The 21,410-nt window shown below is 43.6% G+C and overlaps 1 protein-coding gene across 7 annotated transcripts in view; it reads right to left on the reverse strand.

Moving 5' to 3' along the window:
• Positions 1–21,410, reverse strand: part of CUX1 (cut like homeobox 1) — a 266,951-nt gene that overhangs the window by 150,370 nt on the left and 95,171 nt on the right. For all 7 annotated transcript variants that reach the window (XM_050322112.1, XM_050322109.1, XM_050322113.1 and 4 more), the window contains exon 3: positions 11,786–11,833. In XM_050322112.1, coding sequence (XP_050178069.1) covers positions 11,786–11,833 — 48 coding nt within the window. The remainder of the gene's footprint in view (positions 1–11,785; positions 11,834–21,410) is intronic.

Consider the following 21,410-nt stretch of genomic DNA (forward strand, 5'->3'; position numbering starts at 1 on the left):
CGACTCTGTGAAGAGCAGGGAAGGATTTGGGAAGGGAGGGGGTGGGGGAATACTGCAATGTGGATGATTAAATTCCGTGGCCAAGTGCAGCGGAGCGCGGGACAGCACGTGACGGGTATAGATCAGCCTCACGGCTCGTAAGTGACTTGTAGAGATCATTACGGGCAGGATTAAGGGCAGAAAACCAAAGGACAAGGACAATTGTACAAATCACACAGGAGCACAATGCACAACCAAGAAAAGGCTTGGAAGGGAGGGGTTAAAGGAGGGAAGTAAGGACACGGACAGCACCCACACAGCATTTGGCAGCAGCAGGGAAATCTTGGGAGATATGGTGAGAGGTTGCAGGGAGATCAAGTTCAGGTAACACAATACAAGGCTGTGTTTAGAGAAATAAACCAAGTTCCTATTTCACTTACATCCCTCCAAACTCTGGATTCATTTATGAAGATTGGTGGAGACGTTCCATAACTGAAACCTGACCTATTTGCAACTATCAATTAGAAAAAAAGAAAGGTATCTGAAAGGTGATAAACGAGCATCAGAGGTCAGAATGGGGGAGGATGGTGGAATGGTAGAGAGCAGATATAAATTCTCAAGAGGTGCTGGCCATGCTTATCTGTCAGAATTTACCAAGAAAGGCTATGGAAAGGCACTGGAATCTCGCAGGGCACACGACGTGCTGGAGAGCAAGGGATTGATGGTCGTGAATAACCCATTTATTAATTTGAATTCAAGCAATCACAGATGGACTGACGCTCATTAGGGAACGAGAACATAAGTAATTCGGTTGGAACATTTTCACACAAAGCCTATTTGAAAGGAGACCACGGACCAAAGTGCCAAAGGCAGGGAGGCCCCGGGATGTGGAAATCAATGCTGGGGAGTGTCGGGCACCGCTCGGGGACGGGCGCGAAGGAAGGGGCACCACCAGAGAGACTTCTGCAGTTGAGCTGTTTCCTGGGGACGTGGAGACAGACTCTGAAGGCCAAGGAACACCATATGTTCCACTTCTGGACTTTTAACGTTCCCACATACAATTTTCTCTCGCTGCTGCTCAGCAGAGAGCAGCCAAATTTAAATTACTATTATTAAATACAATTAGCATTACAGCACTGATTCTGTACTGTATTTTGAAAAATTCATTTGCCCCTTTTATGAAAGCCAAAGCATTTAAAGTGCTTCCATTTCTGAGAAATAACAGGATGGATTTGTTTGCCTATTACGGTTTTTCCACATTTTAATAAAGAGCATTTGTGCTTATATTCTCCCTAAGTATTATAAAAGGTATGGTTTATTCAGTTCTTACTAGTTATAGAGTGATGGAAATATAAACCAGAATTAAAACAACGTCTTCCAAGGAGATCAGAGACTTTCCAAAGGAAGCAGTTTGTAAATCACAGGTATTTTACATCTTTCCCCCCCACCCCCAAATTCAGAACCAGAATTCCAAACAATCCCACCAGGCAGAAATATGGTTTTATGTTTTAGGTGTTAAAAAAATAAATCAACCTGTCTGGTTTAAAGTTCTACTATAAATGAGAACTTGCCTCTACTTTATACCTTAAAATAAAATTTAGAAAAAGCACCATGACAGCTTTAACTGGGATGAAAAAATAATTAAGCATGCCAGCACCCAGGTGCGTAAGGAAATAAGGAAATATGGGATGAAAAATGCATAAAAAATAGCAAAATATAAATGAAGTTCAGAATGAGAGGAAACAAGAGCATTGAAATAAAATGGAAGCATTTGGAAGTTCACTGAAAATTTTTCGGATCTAAGTAAAATCGGTTCAGGAGCCAACAAGGCTGAGCTGCAATGAGCTCACATTAAACAGTTGAACTGCATTATAAAACTCTTGCTGAACATTTTTATTTGACTCTAAAAACTTCAGGGACCCTGAAAGAAGTCAACTTATAATTACACTCGCGTTGTCTTGACACGAGCTTAGCTCCAAATCTTAATTTATCTAAACCAGGCCCCATTATGTCTTCTCTGAGCAGAAAGAAACAACAGTGACCTCTGTATTCCCCACCATCCCCATAAACATATGTTCACTTTTAAGTTTTGGCATACTATTTGTCTTGATAATACCACTGGCGCTACAGTGCGATAACAGAACTGAGACACCAGGAATCCTCCCTCCTCATCTCACTCATCTCTGAAACATCCCCGGAGCCACACGGGGGGAGCCGCGGCGAGACACCGGTCTGAGAGCGCTCCTCCCTTCATCCACCTTGTTTTTTCCAGGTCAAGTGCCCCCATGAGTCGTTGTTCGGGGTCTCAAGATCACCCTGGAGGCTGAGTGACACCGTTCCCCCCTTCCAGAATCATCTCCCTGCTGTGAAAATCTCTGTGATCAGCTCCCACTCTTTGCTGCTTGTTGCCCCACACTCCTGGCATGCTCCCCTGGAAGGAAGCATGGGCAGCCTAGCTCAGGAACACTTGGTCCCAGTCCAATATCAACTAGACCTGGCTAAAATCAAAGTATCATCAGGGATTCATCTCCACATTTACATAAGCACCATAAATCTGGCACCTGTGTCAGGGAAGGTGCTGAATGCGGTTTTATCTGAACGTCGCCTCTTTCTGTTTCAGCTGTTTCTGGTCAAGTTCAAACAGGTAAAAGCCGAGTCTGTGGCTTTAGTTTGGAATCTGTCACTCTTTATGCACTAAGAAATTTCAGCACTAACTCAAGTTTGGTGTCTACTGCCCCCCAGATCTCCTGTGTGCGGGTCTGCAGAGGTGGGATGCTCTGGGCTGTCCGTGGTGCCGCCTCTGCAGTCAGACAAAGGCTGCACCACTGCATTCCTGAATTTAAGGATGAAACAGGACCATGAAGCTCTTTGCCAGGAAGCTGGATTGCCAGATGCCAGCACATCCTGCACTGACACTTAAATTCTCTGAACTTACAGATATCAGCACATTAACACATTTCAGACCATGAGAGTGGCACATGTGTTGCTCCTCTTGCATCCACCTGGATCATTCAACAAAGCTGAATGTTTGGGATGCTGAACTCAGCATCCCCAGGACAACTCCTTTGTGAGGGGATCCCAGTGCTGTGTCTGTCCAGCATTACTGTCCAGCATCAGTGATTTACTCACAGTACCATGAACTGCAGATCCACAAACGCAGCTATGCTAAATAGGAACTTTGCAGCCTCAACTCTTCCACTTATCCTCATTGTTCTTCAGTTGTAATCCTCACTCTCATTAACCACCTTAACATCAAAGATCTGCCTTTCACTGTCCTGCACACAAAAATAAATGACTTAAAAGAGAAGCTATTTTTCTGTTCTGATTTTTAATAAATAGATGCCTTAAGGAGACACCCATCCCCCTCCCCTTACACATCTTCTCTCATATTGTTTTGCATCACGAAGTTTTTCCATTTGTCTTCAATTACTTCAAGTTACCAAAATGCCATTAAGAATTGGAAGAAACATATTAAACCAAAGGAAAAGCACAATAACAGCTCATTAATGTACCATTCTTTTAAGCTGTGCTATATCCTTGAATTGCTGCCTTGGAATCAAATGGTGGCTGTAGCAAGTTTATTAATGCTGTGCAATGGCACCAGTCTTGCTTTGAAGCCTCTACAATAGAGCTTGGCTGCTCCTTCATATAAAACTGTCCATCAGCTGCTAAGGTGGTGCAGCATAAGAGCTCTACAACTCTCTGTGAGTGTGCATTAGGAAGCACCCAGTTGGCTTGATTTTAATTTCTTAATACTAATCTATTAATAAATAAATTAATATAAAAATATAACATTATAATTTTTCAAATTAATAAAAATATGTAGCTCACCAGCCCAGTTAATTTATTTTGCCACTAACAAAAGAAAAAGTAAACCCCCCCCCTATATTTTAGCTTTGTTGCAATTAAAGCAAAATCAAAAGGAAAATTACTTCTGTGCAGCTGCTTAAAGCATATGGTGTGGATTTTAGCTGGGCTATAAATTCTTTAACAGAATTAAGGACTTCACAGTGGATCCCATACCAATCTGTTTCACAAAGCTGCTGGGGCTGGGACATAGGTATGATACCAGGGAAAAGCCCGGGAAGAGCATCCCCGCCTCATCACGTTGTTGGTTTAACCTCAAGCTGAGAAGAGAGCTTTAAGAAGGACTCAAATCCCTCAACTTTTCAATTCTGCCTCCCTCCAGTGCAAAACAGCCGCTACCTTGAACCCTTAAAACCTTCCCTTCCTTTCATGCCCAGATAAATCCTGACTTTCCCAGACAAACAACGCTGCCATCCCCCGAGGAAAGCTCCGCTCCCTGGCTCTCACAGGACAGCTTCTCCTTGCTTTTCCAATCTTTGATCTTCCTTCCCAGTCAAACAGCCCAGCCCAGTGTGAGCCTCCAGATACTGCCAGTTCTAAATGGCGAGTGCCGTTTGCCACCCCGCCTCGGGATCACGGCCACGGCGCATCTGCTTTCCCTGCTGGAGCTCTCCTGGAGCCTCAGGTAAACCACGGGCCTCGCTCCTCGCACCCCTCTCTCTGCATTTTGGGTTTCTCAGCTCCAGCTCCCAACCCACCCATGGGGAGCAGAGCAGCCCAGATCCCTCCTCCTGCCTCAGGCCACCGGCTGCTGCTTCTCTTGCATCAGCTCCAGCCCCGGCGCTGCTGTTGCATGATTCAGCTCAGTGACTCGATGAAAAACTAAGCAAGGAAGGAGAGGAATTTATTTTCCATCATGCCAGCACACTGAACTGACTCATCCTGTGCGTTTGCTGGGCTCAGCAGGAGGGAGGAGGTGGACACCCCGGGCCGGGGCAAGGACACCCGCCGGCATCGGTCCTGCACCCGCAGGGATCGGGTACGGCATGAAAGCAGAGTGACAAATATGGATGGCAAAGGCAGGGTCAGAGTACCAAATGCTACAGAATTCCCTTCCCTCGCTATTCTATTGATCAGTCTTTAGAGTATGAAAGTGGATTGACTTCATTAATATCTACATTAGTTAATATAATACACTCCAATGCGATGACGTGTTAGAATTTTACTGGAGACTTTGGTATTTTTCATGCTGAAGTAAAACAAACTGAAGGACAGCCTGGCCCTGGAAATAAGGACTTGGTTTCATGGAAGCTTAGAGCTGTCTATGAAGGATAAAGAATATGCCTGAACATCAAGCTAATGTGAGCATCCCAGCCCCTCTGACACAGTATTTAAACCCTCACAGTGTTTTCTGGTGTCACAGATCAGTAACGCCAGGGACACCTGGATCCACAGACAAGCAGCAGGAATGCTGCAGAAACAGGGTTGATTTGCAAAGTTTTACTCCAATTAGTAATCAATAATGTGGGTGCTAGTGTTTAGTCAAATCATGTGGTACTTGAACTTAAAGGGCTGTAACAACCCTGTGTGAAACCAGATTTGGGGTGGCCCAATTTTGCTGGGGCACCTCATGCGCATGGATAATTATCTGCCCTTGTAGTTCTACACTTTGCATCCCATCCTCTCTCCTCAGTCAGCACAGACTGAATTCTCTTAATGCTAAAAAGCTAAAACAAAGAGATGACAAAGAAGGACACATCCTTCCCCCAAAATTGAAAGAACATATTTCTAGTGAAGAGATAGCAAACCATTTGCCTTGTCACTAAATGGAGAGAGATGTCACTTCTGATCCTCGAGGTTCTGCAAGAGCACAAGGATGGAGAACATCTGCCAGTCCAGCCACGTTTGATGTGGCAAAGTGGGGCAGGGAGGAAGGGGAGAAAGTGGAACTCCTACCAGGGCAGAGCAGCCTGGGCTATCCCACATCACCTCCACCTTCCCAGGAGCTTCACATAAGGTGAGTGGGTGCTCTGACCTGCCCATTTACTACTTCTCCTGCCTCTAAGCAGTGACCTGGAACCTACAATCGCTTCTCTCGCTTATGGATGATCCAAACTTTTGTTTAGATGTTTTACAAAATTAGGTCAGAGGAATCCGTGCAAGAAGGAGCTCATTAACTGCCTCTGTGCAAAACCCACCTGCACACAAATACCAAAATGCAACCTTTTGCTGGTATTTTATCTTGAGCTCACCCTCTCGCTTCTCTTTTACAACAAAGCAAGACCAGACATGTTCTCGTGCAGAGCCTCATAGTAATTCTGTAACAAATACAGAGATAATTCTGCATTTGGAGAAGCAGGGACTGGATTCTAACGACACCCAGCAGAACACCTCACCCAGCCCAGCCCTCCTATCCCCATTCCTTCCAGCACCCTTCAAGCTCTCTTTTTTTTTTCACAAGGATGAGAAGATGCTCCTGACCCTGCGAACTGAACCGGCGCTGCCTGTCGGAATCCTGCAGAAATCGTTTCCCAGCAGCGCTGTCGTTCCGGCGGAACGCGTGGCAGCGGCATAGCGGGGCTCCCTACAGGCAGCCCACCAGCTGCCAACGGCAACTCAGCACTCTGTCAGTTACATAAAAATCAGAGGGTTTGGGCTCATCCTCCCCAGAGCTGCCCTGGTAGGACTTGCTGTCTCGGTACAACTTGCCTGCACTCGGGATGGGAGGGAGAGGAACCTGCCAGAGCCTGAGGAAGGTGCTCAGTGCCTGTCGCTCGCTTCTGGTGGCGTGTGTTATGTTTGGGACTTTGCCTGTTATCCCCACAGCTGAGAAATGTCCCAGGGTCATATAGAGAGGCTCTGACTGTCTTTGAGAGTCTCTAAGTTCTGTCCATCACCTGGAGCTCAGTGTCTCCTCCCAGGGGTGCTTTTGACCCTGCAGCGGCCGCCTCACGTGCTCAGCAGGGAGAGCCTTCGAGATGCTGGAGTGTATTTAAATCACCTTCCTCAGGAAAGATGTTGTTTAAACTGCAATCAAGCCAGCCAAAAATAAATAAATAATCATTTGCACACTTCTGTAAACAAAGCAATGAATGGCTGTGGAGCTGCTGTTACCCCAAGAGGAGGTCGTGACCTCTCCCCTCTCCAGCAGCTTTGGGGAACAGAACCGAGAGGTGGAGTGGACATTAAGAGAAAATTAACTGCCAAAAATACTCACTTTACTCCATTTTGGTAAATGCAGTGCTTTAACGGGACTTCCACTGAAAAGCAGGGAAGCTCTGGGCCCAAACACAGCGCTGGATTTTGATGTATGCTGTTGACTTCCCCAACACACAGCAATTTGTAATAGCTTTGCCACGCTGTTGTTTTCAAAGCTCCTGCTACATCACAAGCATTTATTTCTGACCACAAAATTACATTTATTCAACAGAAAGCAGCTCAGGGTCTTTAAGAGGTTAACTTCTGGAGTGCTTGGCTGCTCTCCAGCCTCTGTACGAGCATCAGTGCTAACGCAAGGCACACAACAGCACCCAGGCTGGCCGTGATTAATAGAGTGCTGAACACGCTGCTTTCCACATACACACACTTTTCATTCCCTTGCTTCCATAGATCATGGACTTATCCTCAAAATATCTGACTGAAATTGAATTTGGCTTCTCTCTCAACCGTTCATTTCCTATGTTATGCAAGGTTATATCCTTTTCTGCATGAGCAGAACCAAACCAGCTGCAGCTTTTGAGAAGAAAATGTGTTTTCAATTATGAAGCTGGCCTGAATATTGAACCACAGTTCTACTGCTGCTCTAATTGAGCCATCATGGAGTGAACCTACAGGAAAGAAATTGTATTAATTAGGTTTGGAAATTTAACATGAGGAAATTAAAGGGGGTAAAATAAAAAAATAAAAAAAAATTAAAAAAATATGAGGTATCGGCTCAGGAATACTCCTTCAAAATGCAGAAGGAATGTAGGTCTGTAGTGGTTTAGGCACACACATTATTAGAGTACTCCTTCAAAGGCATGATTAGTAGTTCCAGCACATCAAACTGATTTTCAGCTTCTGTTGTCTGCGTATGGAAAATTATTAAATTACTCCACTGACCAAATTAATAGTTTAAAGAGCAATTCAGCTAAGTGGGGAGCCAGAGTGGTCTCATCAGAATGGCAATACCCTTAAAAGTACTTGCTCTGCGAGAAGAATATGAGAAATGGCTTTCCCAGAAATCAAGTCCAGTTCGTTGTTTCGGAGTCTGTGCCTTAAAGGGTTCTCCAAATGAGGGATTACTGCATTACTGTTGGACAGTGCTCTTATGCCACATGAAAAGAATGGTAATGACCTCAGGAAATCCTTTCCCAGCCTTAAAATATCTGTCTGATGACTTCACAAATACAGATTCCAATGTTAGATTTCCATACCACAGGCTCTGTGAATTAACACAGCCCAAAGAACATCCCTTCTTTTTGCTTTCCCCCTCTCAGATTTCAGGTACAAATATCCATGCACTGATGTACCCACAGTGACCAACCCAAAACACAGGCTGTTCACATGGCTGCTTGCAGGAGGCCCTTGCAAATTATATATAATCATTTTGTGATTGAATGATAAAGCTCTTTAACCTCTTTCTGATTCTGTCCTGTATTTAGCCCAGCACAGGGTGAGCAAACCATTAATAAGTTGCATCCTCAGGTTAATGGTAAGAAAAAGGAACCAAAAAGAAAAAAAAGATAGATTTAAGATAGAAGCGACAGGAATTTTACAACTCTCAAATTAATGGCTTTAATTGTCTTCTCACAATAGCCTTTTTGCACCATCCAGACCTTAAATCTTTCAGGAAAGCCAGAAGAGTTACTCACAAAAATCAAAAGAACAATACCATCAGCTTTGAATCAGACACAACATTCTGTTCAATTAGAAAACTGCATTCACATTTCCATTAAAATCCTAAATAAGGAAAAAGTACTATAATAAAACTATTCTCCAGTGATGAATTAATAGAGTCTCATGCTGAAATAGGAATGCATTTTAATACTGGTACTATGCTAAATTTCACTTCAAAATGCTTTTACTTTAACTCACCATAAAAAAATCCAGTTACTTAACACACTGAGATCTATACAAAAAAAGTTATTTCCAGCTACCAATGGAAACTATTTGATAACTGAAACAGATTTTATCTGAATGAATGAGATAAATAACTAAGGAAAACAGAATGTTCTGTATTGGGGGTTTATTTAGAAATTCGTATTATACAAAGGGAAAATAGGGTGGGAAGTATCAATATTCCATGCTCAAAGAAAACAAATACTGGCTAAAGTGACCTGTGGATTTGTTTAAAAAGTCTGCTGGCCCCAGGTTTACCAGCAGCTCCCACAAATCACACTTGGGAGGATACATAAATACCTGAGCTTAACTTCACCTCTCTCCAAGTCACGTCAGGCTCACCAAGGTGCAGTTCAAGGACAGTTTAAGTCAACCTGAGCTGACACATTTGCTCTGCTCCTGCCCTTGGCTTTGCTCCCCTGGCCTCTCCCCTGCACTGAGCTGCTGCTCTGAACCAACCTGGTGGGAAACTAAGCCAGCAAAAAAGGGGAAAGAAAGAAAACTTTGTGCCCTGACATGGACAGGGACACCTTCCACTAAGACCAGGTTACTCAGAGCCCCGTCCAAACAATTCCAGGGACAAACTTGGGGCTGAAAACCGACATCTGTGCAGTAAAAACAGGGCACCTCTTGTCCTCCTCCTCCTTCCTCCTCCCTGCTGACATCCCACAGGTATGTGTGACCAAAAGGTCCCTCTGCCAGCTCTCCCAGGACAGTAAATATCACCCAACAGGTAACACACCATTGTAAAGCAACCCCATGGGGCTGGTGGGGTGGGTGTCCCATCCCAGTTGAGCCAGCTCAGGAAATCCTCGGTAATCGAGGCATCTCCGGCGGATTTGAAATGGGAAAAAGCCTATTTGCTTAACACAGCTCGTCCCTGAGATACCTGGAGCATTCATCTCCTGATCTTTTAGAAAGCCAGCCTTAACAGCAAACAGAAACCAGATCTATATCCTGAGCAATCAAAAATAACTCAACAGAACAGACCAATATCCTTCGTATTTTGATTTGTCTCCAAAACAAGATACAGTAATTACATCTATAATCAAATACCACAATTCACAGCTTAATGTTGTGCATTTATGTAGTCAATCATAATTAGTTCAGGTTTTTTAGGTTTCTAAAACCCTGTCTAGATTAGGGAGACTGGAATCACCAGCTCAGAGATTCAGCAGCACAATCTTGTAAGGTATTTGTGCTTCATTTACGTAACAGGGGATTTCTACCAACAAATTTTACTCCTGTGAGGTTGAATTTGTACCAAAATAAACTTCATTTTTGTATCAGTGAAGCAAAACTACAGAGGAGGAGTGTGTATGAGCCATACACAGGAACAGGGAGCTGTCTGTGGAGAGATCTAACGGGAAAATCTTCTTCACTGTAGCCAGATTTGGATTTATGCTTCTCATTTGATCCTCAGACATCCCCTTCATGAAAAACAGTGCTGAAGGCACACATGCACTTTTCAGTCAGTGCATTGCAAGCTTGAAAGTGAAGTGAAAAGGTTCTAAAAGCACTGCAATCCACTCAGAGCAATTTTAAAGTGTAAATTTCCATTGGCAAACGGACTGGCACAAGTCATTCTTTGTTCTCACAAATGTCTATTAGATACATCAAGGACAAAGTTGTCATGTTTATTTATTTATTTCTAACAATACATGGGAAACTGGGTTGTAAAACAAAAACCACCACACTGTTTTTAAATGAGGAGTTACTGCCTAGCTGGGATACAGATCTAGCGGGATGTACAAATGCAAACCTCAGTAAGGGGAGCTGTGCACCTAATTCTCTGTGCTGACTGCTGAAAACACGCTCCTCAATTTCTCTGTGCTGGTGGGAACTGCCACGATATAAAGTCAGCCAACAACTCATGGACTGAGGAAGTGGAATTTGCAACCTCCATCCCTGAGGTTTTCCCAGCGGTGGCACCACAGGTCCCACCCGGCCTCACGTGAGTGAGCACTCCAGTGCTGGCCACAGCAAAAATGGAAAATCCTCTAAGTGGCCCAGCTGCCTCTGCCTATAGGAAGACTTCAAAATAACAACAGTTGGCTTTGAAACTCGTGAGCACTCTACTCGTGTGCCCTCAGTGGAGCGGTGTGCAGAGAAATCAAAGCCAGAGCCAGCACCAGAGCTGTTAATGCTTTCTGTTGGTCTTCCAACAAACACCTGCCAAATTAAGGTTTTCCATCAGCCCTCTTAAATGCAATGTTTTACAGTTGAAAAGGTTTGCAGTGAGAACTATTTGTAGTGTTCTCACATGTTGTGTGTAAGTACATTGCACTGCATTCATGAGGAGCTCAAGCCGTGAGGTCGGCGAGGCACAGTGACCTGGATGTGCCACCTGGGTCGTGCCCAGGGATGCTGAGAACAAAGTGATAGGGCCAGTTTAAGTTGCCCAGCAAAAACCCAGTGTACCACAGAATCACAGAAAGGATGGGAAGTGACCTTAAAAGATCATCTCTTTCCATCCCCCTGCCATGGGCAGGCACAGCTTCCACCAGACCAGGTTGCTCAGAGCTCCATCCAACCTGGCCTTGAACACTTCCAGGGATGGGGAAGCCACAACTTGTCTGGACAACCTGTGCCAGGGCCTCACCAACCTCACAGAGAAGAATTTCTTCCTAATACCTCATTTAAACCTACACTCTGTCAACTTGCAGCCATTCCCCCTTGTCCTGTCACTCCATGCCCTTGTAAAACGTCCCTCTCCACCTTTCTTACCCTCCAGGTGCACACACACATCCTGCACACAGCAAAATGCAAAGGGCTGAGCCCCTGCCCTGCCCTGCCCAGGGGCTCTGTGCCCACCTGGCCACGCTCACAGACCACCAGCACACCAGGCTCGTGTGAAGCAGCACAAAAAGCACCACGAGAAGCACAAACAAGCTCTTACCTCTCCCTGGAAACTCTTCAGTAACGGAGCTACCTGTTTGCGCAGGTCCTGGAAGAGAGAAGCGAGACATTCCATCAGAAAAAATCTGGAAGGGCGAGTCGTCGCCAACTTTTTCCTGACGTTACTTTCAGTCCTGAAGCGCCGCTGAAATTCTGATCGCGTTTTACGGGAGCTTTGATTAAAACAGGAGCGTACCTGGGACTCACTTTGAACAGGTCTGAATTCCCAGTCTGACATACACCTGTATCTGCTGCAAATGGTATTAATTATCAACACTGTGGTGATGTTGGGTAAGCACTGAATGCCTTCAGTCCCCTAATTCAGCTGAAACATTAATACGATTAGAAGCAAATGCCTCTATCTGCGTCCACAGCAGCTACACCTCTGAGCTCACGCCAAGGAAATTCCCACAGATGGGAGCCAGGCTTAAAGGAAGATGACTTTGGACCATCATTTCAACTAAGAGTGCTGCTATTTTGTAAAACCTCCCTTCTATTTGTTATTTTTCTCAGGAGTGCTCTTGATTTTAGCCATCAGGGAACTGGAGAACATTGAAGATGACAGTACTGTTTGTTGGTTACTCTGTTACTCAAAATCTCTTCTTCCAAATCAACAACACACTTAAGTGCTTTAAAAGTCATTAAAATACTGCCCACAGAACCAATCTAAAGGTTTACAGCACATTTTTACCTAGCAACCAAGATAATTTAGGACAAGAAAAGGTATACGTATTGTACACTGAATTCTCTGTGGCTCCACTTTTAAGCTGATTTTGGTGGAATTCTCATCATTCTAATTATGTGCCAGCCTGAAGAATAAAGTCCTGTGACTTTACAGAGGACACTACTGTTGATGCACAGCCAAGATGCTGGATTCCTGGTTTTGCCATTGACAAGACACAAGCAGTGACCTCATGGTCAGAAATGAACCTTGATGAGGTAAAAACCAGTAACATGATGCTGCATTTAGAAGGGCAGCACTGCTTTGGGAAGAAGGTGAATTTCCCATTCTTGGAGACTTCTAAGGCTCAGCTGACCAGAATCAGTGTGGGTGCTAAAGGCCAATTTTTAGGGCCAGGTGAGATTCTGTCAGGCTCTGGACACTCCCATCAATCCAGAGTCCTACAATGCTCTGGAAAAGTCCTACAATGCTTTTTGGAAAAGAAGGTGACCTTAAAAAAGTTGGGAAATTCTCTTCTTCCAATGCATTTACTTTTACATCTACAGTCATGCTACGTACTGGACATTAAACCACTCACCAAAACACTCTCAGCCCTGGATTTAATCTGCCTTTCCTGAAGGAAAAATAGGCTTTTGAGAGAACTGATTTTTGTCATTTAAATGACAAGTCATGCAGAGAGTTGGAGGATCAGGAGTTCTCCCACTCCCTGAGAAATGGCTTAAGGGGCCAAAGGCAAATGAAGCTATCAAAGACAAATGATCAGCCAAATTTCACTTCTGACATGGTTACTGCACTAAAATACAGCTTAATCCCCATCAAGGATAATGTTGCAGCTTTCTAAGCTCCCTCCTCACACTGAACCAAACTGTGCTGCTGTTCTTGGACCAAGCCAAGTCACCTAAATGTTTCCTGGTATCTCCTGCTGCCTGTTTTGGGAAAGGAAAAGGTTAGGTACTGTCCTTGCATATCACAACCACCTACAAATTACACCTCTACCAAAGCAAACTGGCAGGTTGAGCAGCTTTTCCCCACTCCCTGCCTCCTCCGGGAGACCAGAGGGCTGTGCAGGTTTTATAACATGTTTTCTGTGTAACCTGATGATGCTGACATTGAAGAAAGTAACAATAACCATGATGGCAAAATAAATGTCCGATTCAAGGCCAAAATCTGGCATGGGAGGTTTTAACACTCAGCAAAATTACACAGAGAGAATTAGATTTACAGTCCAAATACTGGCAACCCTTTATAAAATCAGGAAAAATTATACCATCCAAGCAAAGCAACTTCTCGTGAAATACAAATCTCAGCTGGTCAGAAATCACTGTATTTAGGGCTTTTGTCCCTGGTATTGCCTCTGAATTTACTCACTAGTTTGGCACCAGCCATGAAAGTGATGTCAGAAGTGAAAGCAGAAATACAGGAGATCTAATTCCAGATCCAGAGGCAGCAGAATGTAATCCTTGCTCCTCTGTGTCTGCATGGCATGATCCTGCTATTTAACTGCATCCTCTGACACATCCAAACTTCTGGAAGACAGGATTTGCAGCACTTTTTATTTCATTATATAAACTATGTCAGGACTTCACCTCTTATTCATCTTGAATAATGAGAGATGGTGGTGGCTGGTTTGTAACAGAAACGAGAGAGAGAAGAGGAGAGGAAAGGAATACAGGAAGCATCCCAAAGGCACAAAAACAGCCGGTCAAGCTGTCAAACAGGGAGAAAAACCCTTCAAGTGCAAACTCTGATTCCCACACATCCATTTAGCGAATTCAGGATGCCAAACACTCATCCCAGCAATCAGAAGATTACCAAGCAAAATTCGTGCCACGATGGGAAAATGTGTCGTGCTTGGTTCAGGCAGAGGCTTTTGGTGGTGGTAAAACATCTCCTGATGGAGGAGAAAACAGCTCAAAGTGCTTCAGTCCCACTGGCAAGCAATGGGTTATCCCACTGCAATCAGTGCTGGGCAATCCCAGGACACACTGGTCATTAGAGCACACACTTGAACAGAGTAAAATGCTCTGACAACTCGAAATCTTCACAATAACTTGAAATCTGCTGCAGCTGAACAATTGAGAGAGAGCATCCCCCTGACATTACCATCACAGAGCAAACAGGTTTAGAAAGGGAACTGCAAGGAATGAGCTCCAGTATTTTAAACACAATCAAATACTCCAAGCAGGTGAGTGGATAAATGGCCCAAGTCATCACAAAATGCATAAAACACCTTTTTCACACCAGTTTTTCTCTTCACCCCCCTCTTCCAGCCTCCCCCTTGGAAAGAGTTTATAGGCTACTCCTATAATTCCTTCCTTGGCGAAACGACATCAAAACTTTAGACAGCTCACAATAAAAGGGAAATAAAAATAAACAGACAGAAGTCAGGAATACATATGCCTCGAGTCACCAGCTCCAGCTCTGCCGGGGAGATTTATTTTTGGCAGTTTGGAAAAATTCCTCATCAGACTTTGTCTCAAAATATTACCCTAACTTCAAATAGAATTTTCCCTTCTTTACACTAAATTGAACAGAAAGAAGGACGTTCAGTTCAGACCCGGGGGAATCTGCAGTGCTGGTTAGCAAGGACACCGCATGATTTATTATCTGTTTAAAGTGTGGTGGCCTTTACTGCCTGGGCTGTGATCAAAACAGGAAAAGCATCCAGCTCCAGCCCTCACACAGCTACCAAAGCACTGCAGCCAAGCAGAACAGCTGAAAAGGGTACATGCAATTGAATGTTAAAGCAAATTATAATTTATCAACACAAACACTTTGAAATATTTGAGTATTCCTATACAATCCCATTATTAGCCTATTTTTCCGTGCCATCTAAATATGTGCATTCTCTCTCTCTCTCTGGATCATTTACCAGGGCTAGAGCAGTTCTCTGAAAAAGGCTGTATCACAGACAAACTCAGTATCTGAAGTAGAGCCTCTGAATTAGGATGTTGTATCATTATCTGAATCAAATCTGATCACTGAGAACCAATATAGCAATTTTTTCTTTACAAGAGTATAAACAATGAGTTTACATTTTGATCAAGTAGCTACACAATGAAACCTGAATCCACATAATTTTTAGCTTCCTTTCCATTCTCATTAAAAATAACTCCACAGAAAATAAACCAAGAATAAATCTAAGTTAAAATCCCGAGCAACAAATGCATCTTTCTGACAACTAAACTGCATTATTTATCTGTATCTTAATACCCTGTACAGCACAAAGGACGTATCAGTGGTCAGGCTACCAACACTGGATTTGTAATTTACTTGAGGTCTGAAGCTACACGAGCACCTTCTGATTTCTTTGCAGGCTGCTCTATCTCATTTACCTCCCAAATGCTTATCTCTAAATGTCACAACAAGAGCCCTCTGACCCCAGTTTGATAAAGCAGTCCAGCAAAGCTGAGCTTGACCTCCACACCTTTATCATCCACACAAGCACCGTGCCCTTGTGAAACAAAACAAACCCCAAAGCTGGGGGAACGTTCCATCGGGCACCACGTTTCCTACGGATTGTTCCATGTATCATCTGCTGGAGACTCGCATTGGCTGGGGAATGTCACCGTGTCTGGGACAGAAATCATAATGAGAAGCAGCCCCCTGGTATCAGCATTGGTGACATCATTAGTTCAGCTGTCACAACCTATTTCTGAGCTGCCTTATCAACAGCGAGGTGCTCCGGCTTTGCTGCCGCCTTCCCCTTTTGTGTTCCCTTCCCTGTTTGCCCACATGGAATAAGGCACTAAACAAGTGCCCTGTGCTCCGAATCAGCAGGGCTGGGCAGCCCTGGACTCCACATACTTTCTTATGAGAATCATAACTTACAGAAAGGAAGAAAAAGAAAAAACCCAACCCAGAACAAACCCCAAACAACCCCCAATATATACTGACTGTGCAGGAAGGTACCTGTCATTCATCAACATGAAACACTTCCCATCCCTGCAAGTGTCCAAGGTCAGGTTGGAGCAACCTGGAAAAGTCCCTACCCATGGCCAGGGTTGGAATGAGATGGTCTTTAAGGTCCTTTCCAACTCAAACCATTCCATGACTCAGTGGTAAAGAAAAAGCAGCGTGGCTGAAGAGGAACTCTGCTGTCAAAAACCGGGAACCAGGCTGATCCTCCCTCTCCTGTGGCAGTGTGTTGGTATGATGGATATCTGCTTCCAGCAACTGGGAGGATGTTGATCCATGTGCCCTCACAGCCAGGGCTCCACACACTCCATCCACACAGCTATTTTGTCCATAATGTTGGGCCTCTCCTTCCCACAAACGCAGCTGGGAAGGGGGAGAGGTGAGAAGCAGCCGAGCGTGAAGGATTTGGGAAGAACGCTGGCAGCCACTTCTGAGGTGTGTCTGGTTATTACACCCTTCAAGGACACAACTTGTCGCTATGAAACACACAAATCAGCAAGTTAACTATAATTAGTAGTAAGCAGTTCTGCTGGTTAATTAGAGAGAGCAGCGAGCACAGATGCTTCTCCCTGCTATGGGGAAAGGGGTGAGCGAGTGGGGATCACTCACTCACTTACCAATACACAAGTTTTAAAGATTATTTATTTCTCTTATGAAAAAATCCAGAATATTTCCATTTTTTTTCAATGGGCCCATGTGACTGGGGGTGTACTAAGGGAAACATTTAAGTCTTTATGTTTAATTAGTTCCAGCAAGTCCCACTTTGCTTTAATCTAACAGAGATGAAGCTGAAATCCCAAATAGTTGTTCAAACAGGTATTATACAGTAGCTCAGATGACTTACTTAATTCCTAAAATATAAGGCAAAGTAAATCATATGAGTAAACAATTTATTGCTCAATTTACACAATGATTTAATGAGATATAAAACCTCTTATTGCTTAAGGCAGCTGAAGTATTTACTTGAAATCCGATCATTAGAGAATGAATCAAGATCTTATCAATTTTCTGATGGTTTTAGTTATTTCAATACACTAACATGCCAGTGTTTTCTCTGTACAAAAAAAAAAAAATCTTTTTAAGTTACATTTATAGATATGTTTCAACCCTAGCACAATGATAAATAAAAAATCTTGATTTACAGTAGCAAAACGTACACCACAGTACTTTTGGAAATATTTCAGCTCACAGTTCTTGTGCAAATTCCATTAGCTTTAATTATTTATTAGCAGTAGATTTAGATTACTGTTCTTGACCTATTTTTCTGTGTATGGACCCACCCAGCGAGAAGTGAAAAAAATATTCCATTTGTGAAGGGCTGATTTAGTGAGCACAGACTTCAGCTTCAAGTAGAATATTAAGCATAACCCTGTGTGTTGTAATTCGAGGGGAGACGCCTGAGCTTCAGAGAGGTTACAAAGAGGGCCTAAGCAGCCTGTGGAATAAACACTAACAGAGATTCCTTGAAAAGAGATGGAATTTCTGCTGTTTAACCACTTCAGACCACTCTGCAAAATTGCAGCCACATGACAATCCCAAAGGAAGCGACAGCGACACACGGAGAAGTTTCAAGAGTTTCTTTGTGGAAATGCCCTGCTTTGCACCAAACTCCAGACTACGTGGATCCTACCAAACCACAGGGAAACGGGCCTAGAGGGAGGAAAAAACTGGGGTCTGGTCCCTTCACACTGTCAAGGTGGCAAAACATGCTCTTCCCAGGCATGGAAAAATGAAGTATCCGGGACGAAAGTCTTAAAGAAAGATTAAACCAAAAAAAAAAAAAAAAAACCAACCACACAACAAAAGTAGAACTCCCCAAAAATATATATATCCACCACACTGGAAACACTAACTTCTTCTGGACCATCCTGGGCTCTGTGGTGCCTCTCAGGCAGAGACTCTAAGACTGTAAATATATTAAAAGCAGGCACTAAAGGCAGGGATCTCTGCAAAGGTGCCTCCCTGCCACGCTGGGGCTGGCACGTTGCTTTCAATGGAACTACTCACTCTGCTGGGTCTTAATGGAATCCTCTTATGGCTCTTTCCAAGTTCAAATAAACAAAAAGCCACCGGGTTTACTCTGGGCCTGTGCAGCAACGTCCAAACAGACTGGTTACCTTCACAACTGTTTAAAACATCCCCTCTGCCAAAGCACAACTGTTGCACCCATCTATACGTAGGAAAGTGTGTGTATATATACACACATGCACTAGATAAAATAGAAGAAGAATTTTTTTAACTAACTTTACAGATTAATTTAGTGAACTATGCTTTTTAGTATCGTGCTAAAACCTCGCTGCCATTTATAAACCAGGGAGTTAACACTGGCTAGGAAAGATGCTGACCAGAAACTATTCAGAATTTAAAAACTAGAGTTGCTAGGGAACAAAAAAAAATTATTCAAAGAAAAATGAGTCAGGTGGAGCTATGGAAGGAGGTAATTCTAATGAAACTAAAAGCCTGGTCACTAAATTTTCAGTAGGGGGAGATTAAAAAAAAAAAAAAAAGGATGACTTACGTAACAGTTTACCAATACATGCAGAAAATCAAGCATCACTTTTAACAAACAGTTTAAAAGGCTACACACTGGTTAATGGCTCCATGGAGATTTTCCCTCCTGCTAACAGTTTGTCCTGCTTTCTTGTCAAACACTGTGGTCCCTGCTGAAGGCTGAGGTGACACCAAAGATGCCCTGACAGACCTTTGCCATGGGAAAAACCACGTCTGCATCATCCCAGGTCAGCAGAACTAGGGTGATTGTTTCATTTATGTAATGAAAAAGAATTTGATACGCCAAATAAATATTTCAGAGCCTTTGAAGTGCACTGTTCTTGCCAGCAGGACAACCACGTGTCAGTGAAAACCAGGAACTGCTGTTCCTAAGACTTAGGTCAGGTTTATATCCCTGCACATAGAAAGGATAATGAGTTGGTACAGAGCTTTGTTAAGTACCTGCAGATGTTGTCAGATGAGCACATCTGCCAAAAAAATGGAAACCAAACTGACTTGCTCAGATGTGGACCCCAGTGCAGTTGTGCATCCCAGTAGAGCTGGACATCCCAAAAAACAGCCTCACCTATATTTGCCAAATTTTAACCAGAATTGTTCTGTCCCTCCAAAAATTCCATGTCATTCCACAGGTTCTCTGCCCCTGCAACTGAGGTTTCCAGTGAACAAGACCCTGAACGCTCCTCCCAAATCATATCCTGCAGGATCTCGTCCTCCCTCGGCTACATTTTCCACTTCGAAAGCCCACGGACAGAGTTCACAACACCTGCCTGGTTATTCCCAATTACAGCCTGCAGATCAGAGGTTTCTCTTCAGCGCAAAACGGGGAACTTCTGAAAAAAGGTAATTATGATGAGCCTTAAAAAATTAACGTGTCTAATGAGAGGCTAATGACAGGGGCCATGACTCTGCAGACGATGCACCTAAAGTGCTGTGGTCCAATTAACAACACCAGTTCAAACACAGCCTAATGCTTCACACGGTGGATTTAGAAAGAAGAATATTTAATGTGAAACCATAATTGCAGCTGTAATTTTCCACATTCCCCTCCACACAAGCAGTGCTGGAATCAGAGGGCACCATCCTTGGGCAAGTCTCTCCCTTCTGGCATGATGGAGTCAGGAACTGGGTGCTGGGATTGGGGTTTCTCCTCAGTCTCAAAGAAAAGATGGGTGGGACCATTCAGAAATCACTGATTTCAATGTACAGGGGTGGGTTTTTTTAAGGAAAGTGGGACTACTAAAAAACTTTCATGTTTTAAAACCTGTTACTGATTTTCAAAATACAAGCATCTGGTAAAAGTCAGGTAAAGTTTCCAAGAAGAATAATTCTGTGTTAAATATAATAGTGAGGAGCCAGGTCTCATCCTCATGGATCCTTCCAGACTATCTGCAAACTGGGGAGGGGCACTGCCAAGACATCAGATATTGCAAAACTGTTTTCCCTACTTATTGTTTAAATATAGATTACAACTATAGCTGTGCATTAATCACACTCTGACAAACCTGCACGTAAAAACACAGGTGCATTTACTGATTTCTATCATTGTAGCCAACCTTTTTCTTTGATTTGAATGCAAGAAAATCCAATACTACACAATCCTCCAGAAATCTTTTTGTAAGATTTTCTCCTTAATCTTGATCCTGACCGTCCAGTTTTATTCAGAAGCCAGTTGTTCCTACAGAACACAAGTTGTTTCATGAAGACCTGAGTGAAAAGCCTGTTGTCCTGCAAAACCATGTCCTATATTTGCTAAGACTCTTGTCATCTTTTCTGTCTTTATGTTCTTTGTGACTTGTTCCTTGCAGGGAGTCACTGGCTGCTCACCTGCTGTGGGTTCAGGCATCGCCCTCCGGATGCAGCTGAAGTGGTAACTCCAGATTCCAACAAAGAGGAGAAATTCAAAATATAAAAAAAAAAAGAACACTGACAACCCCAAAAACATCAGGATATAGACCCAGAGGTTTTACTACATCCAATTTAGCATACCTGGTGAAAACACCTCAGAATTAATACAACTGTCATCCTGCTGACCTAAATAAAAAAACGCAGCACGGAGCTTTTCATGTTGCTTCAGTGAGCGAAGCAATCGGGAGAAAACAAACTTTTGCTGCCTTTACACTCCCTGGCAGAATTCCTACAGAAACAGGCTCAGGCCCATAGTGCTTTGGTAGCACACAGTAGATAGAAATGAATCACCAAGATGAAAGAAAGCAAAAGCTCACTACAGACTTACTCAATACATTTACTGTTTGTTAGTTGAACTTAAGAAATAAAAAACCCACATAAAGCGTTTCTGAGCAGCAGCATCTCCTCACCACTGTAATATATGGTCTCAGCTGGGATTAATTCCCAAATTCATGGGCTGAACTGTGAGCTGCTGCAGTGCTTGGTGGGGGGGTGGGGAGAGAAAGAGATAAAAAGATCAGGAAAAGGAACCCGGAGGATTGAAGATCCTGCTGCTTCCCCGTCGGTCAAGGCTGCGAGCCCAGCACTGAATCACCACCAGCTCAATGGC

This window comes from Myiozetetes cayanensis, unplaced genomic scaffold (genome assembly GCF_022539395.1).
Source record: "Myiozetetes cayanensis isolate MyiCay16 unplaced genomic scaffold, myiCay2020 scf27, whole genome shotgun sequence".
NCBI lineage: Eukaryota > Metazoa > Chordata > Aves > Passeriformes > Tyrannidae > Myiozetetes > Myiozetetes cayanensis.